General features: G+C 39.1%; 1 protein-coding gene across 3 annotated transcripts in view; it reads right to left on the reverse strand.

Annotated features, from left to right (window-relative positions):
• Positions 1–16539, reverse strand: part of Arih1 (ariadne RBR E3 ubiquitin protein ligase 1) — a 103594-nt gene that overhangs the window by 64608 nt on the left and 22447 nt on the right. For 2 of the 3 annotated variants that reach the window (XM_087561021.1, NM_001013108.3), the window contains 1 exon segment: positions 3913–3980. The exons of the other annotated variant lie outside the window; for it this stretch is intronic. In XM_087561021.1, the coding sequence (XP_087417147.1) occupies positions 3913–3980 (68 nt within the window). 3 annotated transcript variants of the gene reach the window in all.

Consider the following 16539-nt stretch of genomic DNA (forward strand, 5'->3'; position numbering starts at 1 on the left):
ATTCAACAGCTATTTTTATAATAAACATGATTTTCTTATGCTATCTTTACCTAATCCTTCTAGAGGAAGATAAGACTATTTCACTCTATTACATTCTATGATTATTGGCTTACTCTATTTCTAAACCTGTCCTTGGAAGGTGGGTAGGCAACTAAGTCATCTCTAAACTTTTAAAACTACAGGTAAAAGAAGTACAATTATGTCCAATACCTCGACCCCTTTGATTTTGAGACTGTCTTCCTCTAAGCCCTAGGTATCCTTGAATTCCATTTGTAGATCAGGCTGGCCTCTACCTCAGAGATCCACTGACTCTGCCTCCCTACTGCTGGGATTTAAAGATATATAGCACCACATACACTTCATTTAATTCTTATAACAGCCTTAAGGGATAAGTATGTTTGATTTGTACCTTTTCTTTCTCCATCACATTTACCAATACCTTATTTCTTGTTTAAGAGTAGTTGGTTCATAGCAAAAAGAAGCATGCCACCCTCCCCACATTCCTTTACAAGTGCAACCTATCAAAATCCTACCAGAGAATGGTACATTCAATAACTCTATACTGACATCATCAGAGTCCATAATTTAGACGGCATGCTTTGTTCTGTAATAAACTGCCAGCCTTCCCATGTGGCTACACTGTCTTCCATTCCCAGCCACAATGAGTGAGTGCATACTCTCCACCCAGGCAGTGCTGTGAGCAGTTTAGAGTCTCACGCTTCTCACAGCTTGTAGTAGTATCTCATTGTTTTAATATACATGGCACATCAGAGTTCACCCTCTTGTATATGGGTATTTTGTCTGTATCTATGTCTGTGCACCACACTCTGCAGTGTCCATGGAGGCCAGAAAATAGCATCGGATCCCCTGAAACTGGAGTTGCAGATGGTTGTGAGCTACCACTTAGTTCTAGGAATTGGACCTGGGTCCTCTGAAGAGCACCCAATGAATGTTTTTAACTGCCGCACCATATCTCCAATCCCTATGTTAAACATCTTTAAAATATGTTTTCTATCACAGACATCCATGTCTGCTAAAGTTGCTAGCCCTTCCCTCTCTACTTCCTTCCCTTAACTTTGAGGATGATAAGGTTAGATATAAAGCTCAGACTGGTCTAGAACTCACTATATAATCAAGACCTCTGATGCTTAATCCTCCTGCTTCAACCTCCCAAGAGATAACATCATATGCATGTGCCAATAATGCCTGACCCTTTTTTCCTTTTCCTTTGGAGACAGGGCTTCACTATGTAGTTTTGGCTGGACTTGAACTCAAGAGATTTGCCTGCCTCTGCCTCCCAAGCGCTGGAATTAAAGGTGCTGTGCTACCAGGCCAGCACTTAGCCAGCTTTTAATCAGGCTGTTGTTGAGTTCTAAGAGTTTTTTTGTGTATTTGAGTTAAGAGTCCTTTCATTAACAGCTATCCTCTGACCTCTACATGACCATAAACACACACGTGCACACTTGCCCCTCGAAAAGAAATTTTTTATAGACCAGGGTGGTAGAGAGGAAGAAACAGTTTACTAATAAATTATCGTCAACTTATCAAGCTAAGGGGGAAGAGAAAAGGATAGGAAAGAACAAATGTGATAGTGTTTGTGTTGTATAGAAAATGAATACAGATATTGCCAGATATTGTACCTAGTCTAAGCTTAGTTTCACATCTGTATGTATAAACTAATTACCAGGAAAAGTGAAACACAAAACATGGATGTTACTATAGATTAACAAAAGAAAAATCCAATAGTGTTAACAGAATAAACAAAAAATGACAGAGTACAACTTAAAACAGCAATAGCTAAAGCTAAACAAAAATTATCATATTTACAATTTTTAAGTTTTAAAAAAATCACCTGCATGTTATTTGATAAGGTTGTATCTAAAAGCAAATAACCCATGACAGGTGAATATTTAGAATTAGAAAGCACACAGAAATCAGACACTACAGAAATGTAAACATCACTAGGAGACAGATATTTTATACCAGTTTGATTTGTTTGTTGTTGCCATATGCCAGGTTTCAAATCTACCACTGAGCTATATTCTCAACCCTACACAGAAAAATAGTGTTTAAAGGTGCTGGAGAGAGAATTCAGTGGGTAAGAGCAATTGATGTCCTTGCAGAGGACCCAAGTTCAGGTCCCAGAACCCATTAGAAACTGTAACTCTAGTTTTAAGGGATCCCAACCTCTGGTCCCAAGGGTTTCTGCATTTATATATACAGATACATAAGCATACACACAAATTAAAATAAAATGAATATCTGTTAAAAATAATACTTTAAGATTCAATTTGAAAAACCTTTAGGTTCCCAACAGTCTGTAAGAAATTTTTGTTGTTTTGCTATGTTTTGAGACATTGACACTTGTTCTGTAAACAAGACTGGCCTCAAACTCAGAAATGTCACTTGCCTCTGCCTCCGGCGTGCTCAAGGCGTGCATCACCACTATCCAGATAGAAACCTGTTTTTTGTTGTGTTTTTAATTCATATCATTTACATAAAATACTTAATTGAAAACTGTTTTCAACAGTGTTACAAAAGAAAACCCCAAGACTGTAATATCAATTGAAAACTTTCTGTTAGGAGAGGTCTGAAATAAGCCTGAAAGCAAATGACAATAAAAATCAATACACATTTCAGGGAAGGGGGTCAAAGCAGCCAAGAAGCATTTATCCTTCACAAACACAGGGAAAGCTGAATGGAATGTGCTTAACACAAGTTTTAGGAACCAACAAACATATTCATGGCTTTGTATTACAAAGCTGAGTTGAATAACTTAACTCTCAAAACACTGTTATCAAGTAAGTGGGGGCAATAGTTTCTAGCCCTAAAAAACCTAGCAGGAGATAATTCATGGTCGCACATGTCTTTAGTCCCATCAGAGACAGTGACAATGGCAGAGGCAGAGAGGCAGAGAGGCAGAGAGGCAGAGAGGCAGAGAGGCAGAGGCAGGGAGATCTATGTGAGTTTGCAGCCAGCCAGCCAGTGCTGTAGTAAGACTCTTTCTAAAAACAAAACAAAAACCAACAAAAACAAACTACCAGAAGCATAACATCAAAAAGTATCTAACAGATAATGGAGTCACTATTAAATTATAATTCAAATACATGGTGTATAAAGGAAGCTCTACTTCCAAAATCACTTAATATCTGACTTAAACAGCTCCTTGAATATAAAATCAAATAGGAAAATGTTTCCATTCATTTCTCAGAACTTATATTCTCAGTTCCTAGTAAGCTGCAATTTTTACAATTAAGATTGCTTATAAAGTTGGTAAGAGTAAAAGGAAGCTGTTACCCTGACAAGAGCCACCAAATATCCAATTTAATGAACCACGAGGGTAATTAATACTGTCAATCTCCAACTCAGTAACTTTTACTCTTTTAAAACTAGACCGATTTTGAGAGGTAAAGTTTATAAACAAACATCCAAGAGAACAGAACCCTGCTCTAAAATCAGAGCACCAAGCCAAGCATCTAGTTTGACAGCTAGGAGACCTAACCAATTTCTCATTTTTGTTTTTATTGAATAAATGTCATTTATATGCCTAATACAGATTTAACATCGATGAATAATATCTTAACTAAACTAATAGGGAGATCTTATGTGTTCCAAGAAAGTTTTTAAGTGGTTTAAAAATGTATTTTTAGTTTGTGATATTCAAGAAGATATATCTAATAAGCTTAGGTAAAGCTTACATTTCATTTCCAAAATAAAGCAGAACTTAACCTGATATTTCCTAAACACTAAGTTCACTGTAAAATTTTCAATGCAAGAAACTGTAGCAATTATTACTTACACATTGGTTTGCTTACATGCATACTATTAAATAAATTGGTTCTTGCTTATAAATTCAATTCAATGGCTTTCTGTGTTACTTCTAAGTACAAAGCTAACAATATAGTTTCTTACCTTTCCATTAGCTTCTCTTTATCCCAATTGAAGTGGCTAAGGAGTATTCTCGTGATAGTTGCTGGATTCTGAAGGAGGAGGGGGGAAAAAAAACATTTTAAAGTAATTGTATCTCACTGGCTTTTTGTATGTGTGTGTATGTGTTTTTTTCTTCTGTGTAGTCCAGGCTGGCCTTGAATTCATAATTCTCTTGCTCCCAAATCCCAGGTGCTGGGATTGTTCGCATGCAACAAACCTAGCTCTTTCAGACATGTAAAAATAAAAAACACAGGCTGGATTTCAAGTTCCCTAATAATGCATTGAAATTTTCTGTCCTGATATATTTCTTTTCTACACCACTGCTGGAGCAAAAAGGCATTGCTGGGGGTTGGGGATTTAGCTCAGAGGTAGGGCGCTTGCCTAGCAAGCGCAACGCCCTGGGTTCGGTCCTCAGCTCCCAAAAAAAAAAAAAAAAAGGCATTGCTGTACCACTAAGTCCCACCCAAATACCCTCTCCTACATATTTATGTTCCAAAAGAGATATAAAATTTGCAAAATTTTAGTTTATTTAAATAACTCACCATGTAATAGTACATCCTTTATAGGGTTCAAAATAAGTCAAAAAGAAAGAAAATGGCAAAGGAAATACTGTATTAAGCCAACTGAGGACCTACACTGATAAGCCCAGCACACGGGAAACTGAGGAAAAAGTCCATACTATATAACAAAATCCTATTTTGAGACGCAAACCAAAAGTATCAGGCATTGATTAAAATTAATTTATTGTACAGAGTATCTAACAGACTACCACATCAGCACTCTAAATGTAATTAATAAAACCTGTAAGCCCATATGTATCAAACAGTTTAAAGGAATCCAAAGTTCGTATACTTTACATATATTTAACTAAACCAACAAAACATCTGTGCCATGTAACAACACATATGTGTTCTTGGGTGCTCTTTCATATCAGGTTATTTACAGAAGTAACGCTAAAACTCTGAAGTAGAGTTTGCTGTTGTCACAGATATCCCCATGTCTCACTAAACTAGCAAGCTTAACTATCTGAGCACACTTTCTAACTTCCAGCACAATGAGGCCTGATGTGGTAGCTCACCTGTAATCTCAACATTGGGGAGGCTAAAGCAAGACTGCCGAGTTCCACGTTAGTTTATGCCACAGAATGAGGCCCTGTCTCAAAACCAGAAACCAATGGATAGTAAAAGGTCAGGGAACCCTGACATGTTCAAAGACATGAAAGCACTGCACAGTGTAGGAAGCAGAGCTTAAACTCAGGTCTGTTTTCACTTGTTTCATGTACAACTTTCTATATCAAAGATCAGTGCAAAAATATCTCTGTAGCCTAAATATCTCTGTTTCACTGTGGTTAATAATGGTATTAATGAAGTGTTGACTTAAAATAATCTAATAAGAGTGTCATTAACAATCAAATTATACACCTCCACTAAACAGTGTACCTGAAAGTTTCAGGAATTAAGTTTCAATTTACAAAGAAAACTGAAAGGATAACAAAGGTCGCTAGTGCCTCTTCTGAGTTCTAATAGCAATAGGTTATTGTAGCCGATTGCTGGTTTTATCAAAACTTTCTACAGAAGGTTTTCTTGACTCCTAGGTTCAATCTCACATTATTTAATAAAATATGAGGCAAGTTCACCTGGAAGCACTCATTGCCAAAATGACTTAGATTACTTGCTTCAGAGTAATTAGCTGGATAATCACTGTAAGTAAACTTGATAAAGAGAGGTGGTGGGAAATTGTATCTATCACAATGATTCTATAACAGGACATATATTAACTACATTATATAGCTTACTTAAGTCTCAAAGCACTCTGTAAACCAGGCACTGGCTCACGCCTGTTACATGAGCACTCCCAAAGTCAGGACGAGAATTACTGCAGGGCTAAAGCCAACCTAAGATATATATATTGAGTTCCATCCATAATGAATGTTAAGGCCCTGTTTCAAAAAGCAAAAACAAAAAAGAAAAAAAAAAAAAAACTCTGAAAGCACACTTTACTGGCTAGCTTGTTTTTTACATTTTTGTTTTTAAGAAAGACCTGCATCTAAGCATGTAATAGTCTCTTGCTTAGCCTCCCAAGTCCTAGGATCACAGACCCATTCTCTTCATGCCTAACTTTAAAAACCTTTGTAAATATGAGAAAAATAGAATTAGGTTACAAAACCTCACCTCAGGCATTAAGCAGGACGCCTGTAAACCTAAACTGTGATACTCTGTCCTTACTGCTCCTTTCATTATACCAGGGAGCAGAACCAGAAGGACTATTACTAACCCATAACTAACTGATCATGTACAGCCTTTACATTCCCCACCAAAAGGTTATTCAGAACAAGGTGGAAGGAAGAGCAGTCAGAATACAAGGAAGCACTAGGAACTTCTAGAGGGGCTAAAAAAAGTTCTATATTTTGAATGTCACATAAAAGTAACCTACGGATACAGCAGGCCCTGGCAGCGGTATGTATGTTTCAAGATCCCCAGTGGATGTCTCAACTGCAAACAATGGCAAAGTCTGAAATACAGGAACTGGAAAACATCATCGATTGATGATACACCCAATTGGGTTAAGAACACACAAACCCTAAAACTAAGACAGAAACTGGTCCTCGGTTGTGACAAACAGGCCTGACCGTGTGTTTTAGAGAGGATTGTGGCAACATTTGAACTTCGGATTGTCTTGGGGTTTCTTTTATTTTTTCTCCATCTTTATTAAATTGGGTATTTCTTATTTACATTTCAATTGTTATTACCTTTCCCAGTTTCCAGGCAAACATCCCCTTAACCCCTACCCCATTTTCTATATGGGTGTTCCCCTCCCTATCCTCCTCCCATTACCACCCTCCCCCCACACGCTCACTGAGAGTTCAGTCTTGGCTTTAGTATATGTGCTGCCGAAGCGAGCACTGTCTTGGGGTTTCTATTGCTGTGATAACTGAGAGAATTTATTCCATTTTACAGTCCATCATCTTCAGAAATCAAGAAAGGGGTTCAAGACAAGAACCTGGAGGAAGGAACTGATGCACAGGCCAAAGAGGAATGCTGCATGCTTTACTGTCTTTTCCCCCATGGTTTGCTCAGCCTACTTTCCTATAACATCTAGGACCTCTAAGCCAGGAGTGGAGCTTCCCACAAGTGAGCTGAGCCCTTCCATATAAATCAATCAATCAATCAAAAAAAAAAAAAAAAAAAAAAGCTCTCTTGCTTCTTGTTCTTTCCGTTTTCCCCTCTTCCCCTATGTCCCTTCTCTCCTCATTCCCTCCCCCCCCCCTCGTGCTCGTGCTCACAGCCGGCCTCTACTCCTCTCCTCTTCTACTCTTCTTCTCTCATTAAACCTTTCCACATGGGGAAAAAACGCGCGCGCGCACGCGCGCGCACGCACACACACACACACACACACACACACACACACACACACACACACACCATGAACTTTGTTCACAGGCAAATGTACTTGCACATTTCCTCAGTTAAAGCTCCCTTATGTCGTATGAAGCTGACATAAAACTAGCCAGCAGTTTGGAAAAGCCACTCAGTACTCAGAACTAGATAAGAGTGTTCAGAGTTGTGCAGACAACAGGATAGAAACCTTGCTTGTGAAGTTTCAGAAGTAAGTTTTGAGAGTCCCTTCAAGACTCTATTGGAGCTGGGCACAGTGGTCCATGCCTTTAATCCCAGCACACAGGAGGCAGAGGCTAGGGCTGGAGAATCTCTGACTTTGAGGCCAGCCTGAAATATGTGGCAAGTTCCAAGACTGCTTGCTATACTACACAGAAAGGCCCTGACTCTATCAGAGCCATCTGAAATTGAATTAACATCTGTGCTTCTGGTCAACAGGAGCTTTAGAATCAGCTGTGATTAACAAGAGACCAGACCACTAAAGCGAAAACCTCTGCTTGGATAATAAAATTGATGATGGTCAGCTAAGGGTTAACAATCAGCTGTGATCAAGAGGACAACAGAAACATTGACGCTCAAAATCTTCTGGGAAATGTTTCCTCAGAGTCAGCTAACAGAAGCTGTGGTCCAGAGAGGGCTAAGCATTTACTGTGATTTTCCACCTTCGGCCTGCAGAGTAGCTGGGAGAACTTCACACTGGCAGTCGAACCTCATAATGTGTAAGCATTTCCCAGGTGGTACTGGTTTTGAAGACTTGAGGAATCATGTAGAAAGGAGGCCTGCCATCATGTGGCAGGGCCACAGTCCTTGAAGAGTCCAGGAAAGGTAAAGGTCAGCTCAGCAACAGCAGAGACCCCAACATTTTGAAGATGCTGGTACCATGAGACAACTACAAGGACAGCAGCAGCTGTGAAGTGAAGCCAGCCTGAGCCAAGGAAACAAGCTGCTGTGTTGCCAACAGCAGAGCTGGAGAAATGAAGCCCTAGGGAGCCCAGAAGATCATTACTGAATCCTCATGGACTTGGGTTTTGCCTTGATTTTAACCGTGCCCAGATTCTTCCCTCTTGGATGAGTTAGCTTGTTTTTTTCACAAGTTAAGACACTTTGGAATTTTAGGGAAACTTTGGATGGTTTAAAGAGACTGAATTTATTTTTATTTTTTTAAAAACAGTATTATGCCTTTGCTAGAATTAAAGGTGTACACCACCACACCCAACTGTATGTTTGGATTTGGGGGTGGAAGAATGTGGGACTTTTAAATTTTTTTATTTTATTTTGTAATATTTTATACCGTGCTATGGATATGAAATGTTGGGGGCATAAGAAAAGTTCTAGTTGAATAATGTTTGTGGGCCCAGCTGACAATGGGTCAATTATTACAGCTAGCTTTATGTCAAACTGACACAAGCTAGAGTCATCTGAGAAAATAGAACCTCATCATTAAGAAAACTCCACCAGGACAGCAAATGCTGGTGAGGATGTGGAGAAAGAGGAACACTCCTCCATTGTTGGTGGGATTGCAGACTGGTACAACCATTCTGGAAATCAGTCTGGAGGTTCCTCAGAAAATTGGACATTGAACTACCTGAGGACCCAGCTATACCTCTCTTGGGTATATACCCAAAAGATGCCACAACATATAACAAAGACACGTGCTCCACTATGTTCACAGCAGCCTTATTTATAATAGCCAGAAGCTGGAAAGAACCCAGATGCCCTTCAACAGAGGAATGGATACAGAAAATGTGGTACATCTACACAATGGAATACTACTCAGCTATCAAAAACAATAACTTTATGAAATTCATAGGCAAATGGATGGAACTGGAAAATATCATCCTGAGTGAGGTAACCCAATCACAGAAAAACATATGATATGCACTCATTGATAAGTGGCTATTAGCCCAAATGCTTGAATTACCCTAGATGCACAGAACACATGAAACTCAAGAAGGATGACCAAAATGCGAATGCTTCACTCCTTCTTTAAAAGGGGAACAAGAATACCCTTGGCAGGGAATAGGGAGGCAAAGTGTAGAACAGAGGCAGAAGGAACACCCATTCAGAGCCTGCCCCACATGTGGCCCATACATATACAGCCACCCAATTAGACAAGATGGATGAAGCAAAGAAGTGCAGGCCGACAGGAGCCAGATGTAGATCTCTCCTGAGAGACACAGCCAGAATACAGCAAATACAGAGGCGAATGCCAGCAGCAAACCACTGAACTGAGAATGGGACCCCCGTTGAAGGAATCAGAGAAAGAACTGGAAGAGCTTGAAGGGGCTCCAGACCCCATATGAACAACAATGCCAACCAACCAGAGCTTCCAGAGACTAAACCACTACCCAAAGACTATACATGGACTGACCCTGGACCTCATAGGTAGCAATGAATATCCTAGTAAGAGCACCAGTGGAAGGGGACGCCCTTGGTCCTGCCAAGACTGAAGCCCCAGTGAACGTGATTGTTGGGGGGAGGGTGGTAATGGGGGGAGGATGGGGAGGGGAACATCAATATAGAAGGGGAGGGGGAATGGTTAGGGGGATGTTGGCCCGGAAACCGGGAAGGGGAATAACAACCGAAATGTAAATAAGGAATACTCAAGTTAATAAAGATTTTAAAAAAAAAAGAAAAGAAAGAAAAGAAAAGAAAGAAAACTCCACCAGATTGGCCTGTGAAGAAGCCTGTGAGATAATTTTTGATTGGTTGGTTGGTTGGTTGGTTGACTGATTTGGGATGACCCAGGTTACTGTGGGCAGTGCCAAACCTGGTAGGCAATCATAGCAACAGAAATCTTAACTAAGACATTATGCATGTATGAATATGTACACACATAGGGGCAAGGGGCAAATGTGTACAAACAACTAACAGAGGCCCAAAGAACCTTGAAAATAAACAGCAGGTAGACTGTATGGTGGGAAGGTAAAGAACAACCAAATGAAATGGTAGTGAAGCTGCCTGGAGGAGCAAGCCTGTAATCCCCAATACTCAGGAAGCTATAGGTCACAGGTTTAAATGCCAGTCGGGGCAAATGAAAAGATATTTAAAAGGCTAGGATCAACCTCAGTGGTAATGTGCTTGCCCACAATATAACAATCCCTGAATCCAATCTTCAGTACTGCAAATTCAGACAGATGGACAGAAAGAGGTAAGATCGCGTTGAATGTCCCATTAGGTTTTCTCCTGGTTTTGACCCAAGTATGCACCAAAGAGAAACTGTACAGTGATATATCACTGTGACTGAAGCTGACAGATATGAGGCACATATACAGGAGATGCTTTCAGAACAAATTACAATACAAATCACTACTGAAGTTCTAGAATCAACACCCCTACATAGGAATAGAGGCAAATACAAACCTAGCACAGTCTTTAAAGGCTAACAGGTAATGGAACTCTGCTTGTACAAGATGAGAAAGAACTTGCAGTTGTAGTCTACCTAGGATGACTTGTCTACTAAAACAAATCAAGTGTCCAAGATAGAATTCAAATCACCAGAAAAAGCGAAAACAAATTCTTACTGATTCTCAAAGGAGACCATAAAAGTTCATTTTTAGATATTACAATCATCAAAGAATTTCAGGGGCCAGTGAGTTGGCTGGCTCAGTATGGTAAAGGTTTGCCTCCAAACCTGATGATGTGAGTTCTGGGGATGGAAGGTCAGAAGGTGGAAAGAAGGAGAAAACTCCCACACATTACCACCTTCTGACTTAACACCCCAAAACACACACATACAAACAGAATTAGAAAAAAAATGTAAACAGTGAAACAGTCATCTCTTAAGAGTGGACATCTGAAACTTAAGTCAAACTAAGTCAAGAAAGAAACATGGACTACAGAAAAAAGCAACAAGGGTAAATATCTAATTATTATGAGCTACTTCTCTGTGTTTTTATTTAACTTGGTACAATTACTATCTCTTTTACTCCTGAATTCTTCAAAGCATAAAACTGTCAAACCAAAAATTGTTAACACATTAAAGGAAGAGTTAAATCTATATGAAATACAAAGAGAAAAGTAAAGATATGAATCCAACCACATTCAAAGTCCATTAAAAAAAATAATAAACCAGGGGCTGGAGGGATGGCTCAGCGGTTAAGAGCACCGACTGCTCTTCCAGAGGTCCTGAGTTCAATTCCCAGCAACCACATGGTGGCTCACAACCATCTGTAATGGGATCTGATGCCCTCTTGGATATCTAGAGAGAGTGACAGTGGGTGTTGTCACATAAAATCTTAAAAGGGATGATGATGATGATGATGATGATGATGATGATGATGATGATGATGATGATGATGATGATGATAATAAAAACCAGAGCAGGGTTTGATGGCACACCTCTTCAGCCCCAGCATTCAGGAAGCAGAAGCAGGCAGATTTACTTGAGCCTGAAGCCAGCCATTCCAGGACAACCAGCTCTATAGATAAGTAGATGAATGGATAATCCAAAATGATGACGTGCTCCTGTAATCACAGCACTGAGGGAGGCAAAGTCAAGAGGAATAAAAGTTCAAGGCCAAACTCAGCTACAGGAAACAATCTCAAATCCCTTATTCCAAATATACAAAGAAAATTATTAAATCTGTTTTGTTTTGTTTTGTTTTAAAACAGGCTCTGACTTAGTCCCAGCTGGCCTTAAATGTGCTACTATATAAAAATCAAAATTAGAAAATATTTATGATCCTGAGTTAGGCAAATAATTCTTAGAAACAACATCCAAAGCACAATCCTTAAGAGTAAAGTGATACATTTTAATTCATCAAAACTCAAGATTCTGTTTGTTATTGTGGCTTTACACCGTAATCCCAACATCTGCGAGACTAAGTCAGGAAGATAACCACAAAACTGAGGCCAGTCTGTATATGTAGATAGTACCAAAATAGACTGGGCTACAGAGTGAGATGAATTAGAAAAAAAGAATGAAGGAGGACTGAGGACGAGAAGGAGGAAGAGGAAGAATACTACGATGAAGACAAGTCGTTCATATAGAGATACACTAGGAAAAGGGTATCTGCAAAAAGGATAAAATAAGCTGTAAGTCTCCACCCTCATTCTGACAAAAAGAACTTACAAAATTCCCGTTTGAATAGTCATTTCTAAGCTACCCCCAAGTAAAAGAAAGGTAAAAATAAAGGTGAAAGGTAAAAGAAATGTCCTCTGTACTGTGATGATTCCCCAAAGATGTTTCCAACAGATTACTTTCACATTTTAAGGGATCTAAATCAAAATTTAATGCTTAACTGACTATACTAATGTAGCAGATCCATGGTACTTTGAAGCCTTCCCTAAGTGAACACACAAACTAAATATGATCCAGATGCTCTAACACTTGTAAGTACACCTGGCAAAGGCCACCATGGTTCTTCACCCGTCCAGGAAGAAAACTGCTTTGTCATTTTAAGTTTGGAAAATCACTTATCTATCCATTTTATGAAGGAAATTGTTTCTGTCAATGTCAGGTTTAGAAGATCAAAGAGATTTCAACCTCTAGGAAAAAGTCATGAGGACTCAGGAGATGGCTTCAGTGGGCAAGAGTGTAGGCTAAGCAATAATGAGGATGTCAGTTTGATCTCTAGCAGCAGTAGAAAAACAGACATGATCAATCACTGGAGGACCCAGATTAGAGAGCTTGATGGACAACTAATCTAGACAAAATTCAGATAATATTCAGATAAAAAAAAGCAAGACACCTGACAACCACCTTGCAGCCTTTGAGTGACCAGATGTGTACACACACACACACACACACACACACACACACACACACACACACAAAATGTCATGAGTTTAACCAATAATTAAGATGCTTCTACTGGGGCTGTAGAGATGGCTCAAGAAGAGCATTTGTTGCTCTTCCAGAGGACCTGGTTCAGTTCCCAAACCACACATGGCAGCTTCCCATGGCAGTCTGTAGCCCCATTCCCAGTGGATTCAATGCCCTCTTCTGGCATACATGTCAAAAAATTTAAAAATTTAGAAAAAAAATTTACAAAGAGACATCAGTGCTATCAATCTATAAATCAATGTAAAATAAATAATTTCTTAGCCAGGCAGCGGAGGTGGAACATGCCTTTAATTCCAGTACTCAGAAGACAGAAGCAGGCAAATCTTTTAGTTTGAGGATAGCCTGGCTACATAGTGAACTCCAGGACAGTCAGGGCTACATAGTTTAAAAGCAAAACAACCAAAACCAAACAAATTAAATTCTCTAGTAGTGACTGAAGTCAGACAAAGATTTAAAACATAGTCCAGGAAGATAGTTCAGGAGGTAAGGCACCCACTGCCGAAGCCTAACAGACTTAAGTTTGGTCCTAGGATCGTAAAGTGGAAAAAAGCCAACCCCTTCAGGATGTTCGAGCCACAGCACATACACAATTTTTATAATGTAATAAAATTTTTAAAAAGATTGACAATACACTATTATAGTTATAAAACTCTACGCATGTATTAAGTAAAATAATCCAAAACAGTTATTTGATTGAATTAAATTTGGTGTTTTTTCTTTTTTTTTTTTTTTTTGGTTCTTTTTTTCGGAGCTGGGGACCGAGAACCCAGGGCCTTGCACTTCCTAGGCAAGTGCTCTACCACTGAGCTAAATCCCCAACCCCAGTGTTTTTTCTAAAACACCCTAAAACTACATAGTGCCTATATGCCACGTGTTCCTTTGCCATGAGTCTTTTTAAACCGTTTTTTGATTCATAGACTTACGTGAGGCTGTGTGAGTATATGCAAACTGCATAGCTTTGGGAACCCCTCAATGGCCAGAAAAGAGGATCAAATTCTCTAGAACTGGATTCTAAGTGCTAGGAACAGAACCCAGCTTCTCCTCAGTAAGAATAGTGCTAAAATTCAACCACTTCTCCATTTCTCCAGTCCACATGAGGTAATATATACATATACACATACATACATATATATTTTTTTAACTTTAAATGTGTATGCCTAAGTTGGTATATGTGTGCCACATGTGTGTAGAAGCCCATGGAGACCATAAGAGAGCACTGGATCCTCTGGAACTAGAGCTGTAGTTGGTTGTGAGTCACCATATGGATGCTGGGATCTAAACCTGTGCAAGGGCAGCAAGTACACTAAGCCACTGAACCCTTTCGCAGTGATTTTAATTATTGAATTCTACACTATTATTTGGTAAGGATATTGGTTTTAAAATGTATTTGTGAAAGAAGAGCTGGTGTAGATACTGTGCGATTCTGTTATTAAGTAGTTGGAAACTAAGTTGTAGCTTGATGGCAGCTTAAAGACTTGACTTAGCTCGTGCAACTGGGTGGGAATGAAAACAGATCCTCCCCCTTCTTCCTGCCTCCTTCCTAACCAGACTCAGGACCTTGCACAAGTAGCACTCTACATTCGAAAGTTACAACCTCTCTTAGTAGGTCATCATCTTCAGAGAAAAAAGGTCACATACAAATTTTATGCTACTCGACTCACTTTATGCTGGAAGTGACTTGGGTTTTTCTTTTAATTTTTTTATTAATTTATTTTTTTATTAATTAATTTATTTTATTTATATGGGTACACACCAGAAGAGGGCATCAGAGATCCCATTATAGATGGATGTGACTTGGTTCTTAATGATGAAGTATGGGGGAAAAATGATGAAGCATAGAATATTAAATCTTGAGCTCCTCTGTTATCAAGCATTCATTTTTTTATTGTTTATAAATATACCCTGTTGATTAACATACCCATTGGTATACAGTTAAATTTTTATAGAAGAAATTAAAAAATTTTTTTAAAGATTTATGTATTTATGAGTACACTGTTGCTATCCTCAGACACACCAGAAGAGGGCATCAGATATCATTACAGATGGTTATGAGACACCGTGTGGTTGCTGAGATTTGAACTCAGGACCTCTGGAAGAGCAGTCAGTGCTCTCAACCACTGAGCCATCTCTCCAGCCCAAAAAAAATTGTTTTGAGACAAGGTTTCACTGTGTAGCCCTGGCTGTCCTGAGAACTTGCTCTGTACACCAGACTGCCCCTCCCTGCCTCCAGAACATTAGAACTGCCACTACACTGACCTTTGTTTTTAGTTTTTAGTTTGTTTGCTTAAAATAACAGGGCCTCTCTGTAAGTCCTAGAACTAACTCACTATGTAGACCAGGTTATCCTGGACCTCAAAGAGATCCTCCAGCCTCTGCCTCCCCAGGATTAAAGCTGCCCACTACACCTGACTTCAGTTATACTTTCTTTTGTTTCTTCTGTTTTCATATTCAATAATATCTATCAACATCCTAGTGGGTTAGCACTGCACTTCATGTACCTTTCTCTAATCTTTCTTGGAAAAATTAAGTCATAATGTTTAATTAAACTCCATTCATTGTTTTTAATTTTTAAATAACAAAGTCCGAGAGAAGAGGTGAAAATTACCTCAGAATAAATAAAATTCCCCCAAGCTATGAACAAACACAAGTTTTACAGTTCAAAGAGTGCTAAAGGCAGGGGTTGGGGATTTAGCTCAGTGGTAGAGCACTTGCCTAGAAAGCACAAGGCCCTGGGTTCCGTCCTCAGCTCCGAAAAATAGAAAGAAAAAAAAAAAAAAAAAGAGTGCTAAAGGCCTAACTAGCACAACAAACTACAAGATTCACAAACTTCTCTTTGGAATACCAAGGTTATAACCTAAAAAAAGAAAATCCCAGGAAGACATACATATAAGCAACAATGAAGACATGAAGACAGAGGCATTTTCTACCACAAAGATTTCCATCTATATAGTTTCCTTCTAGATAATCTCATAATCATGCTTGAAAGGACTTCAAAAATTATCAGGGCATAGTGACTAACATCTTTGAAAATGTTTAGATTAAGGATCTCAAACATTAAATCTAAGGATCAAAGGCTCCAAGATCAAAGGCTCAAACAACGGTGTAAAAGGGTATAGCTGAAAATGCATGAAAAGAAATTGAGGGAAAGGGGGTTGGGGATTTAGCTCAGTGGTAGAGCGCTTGCCTAGCAAACGCAAGGCCCTGGGTTCGGTCCCCAGCTCTGGAAAAAAAAAGAAAAAAAAAATAAAAAAATAAAAAGAAATTGAGGGAAAGCAAATGCTGTAAAAAGGAATCCAAGTAGAGTGCAGAGAAGATGCAACAGATCTTAAAGCCTGTTCACACGACGCCCGGGCATCGACACTTAGGTCTGTAAAAACGATGTAGAGCTACAGGCATCACTCAGCATGAACAACAGACCCTGGATTC

The sequence above is a fragment of the Rattus norvegicus genome, chromosome 8 (genome assembly GCF_021556685.1).
Source record: "Rattus norvegicus strain SHRSP/BbbUtx chromosome 8, alternate assembly SHRSP_T2T, whole genome shotgun sequence".
In the NCBI taxonomy this organism is placed as follows: Eukaryota; Metazoa; Chordata; class Mammalia; order Rodentia; family Muridae; genus Rattus; species Rattus norvegicus.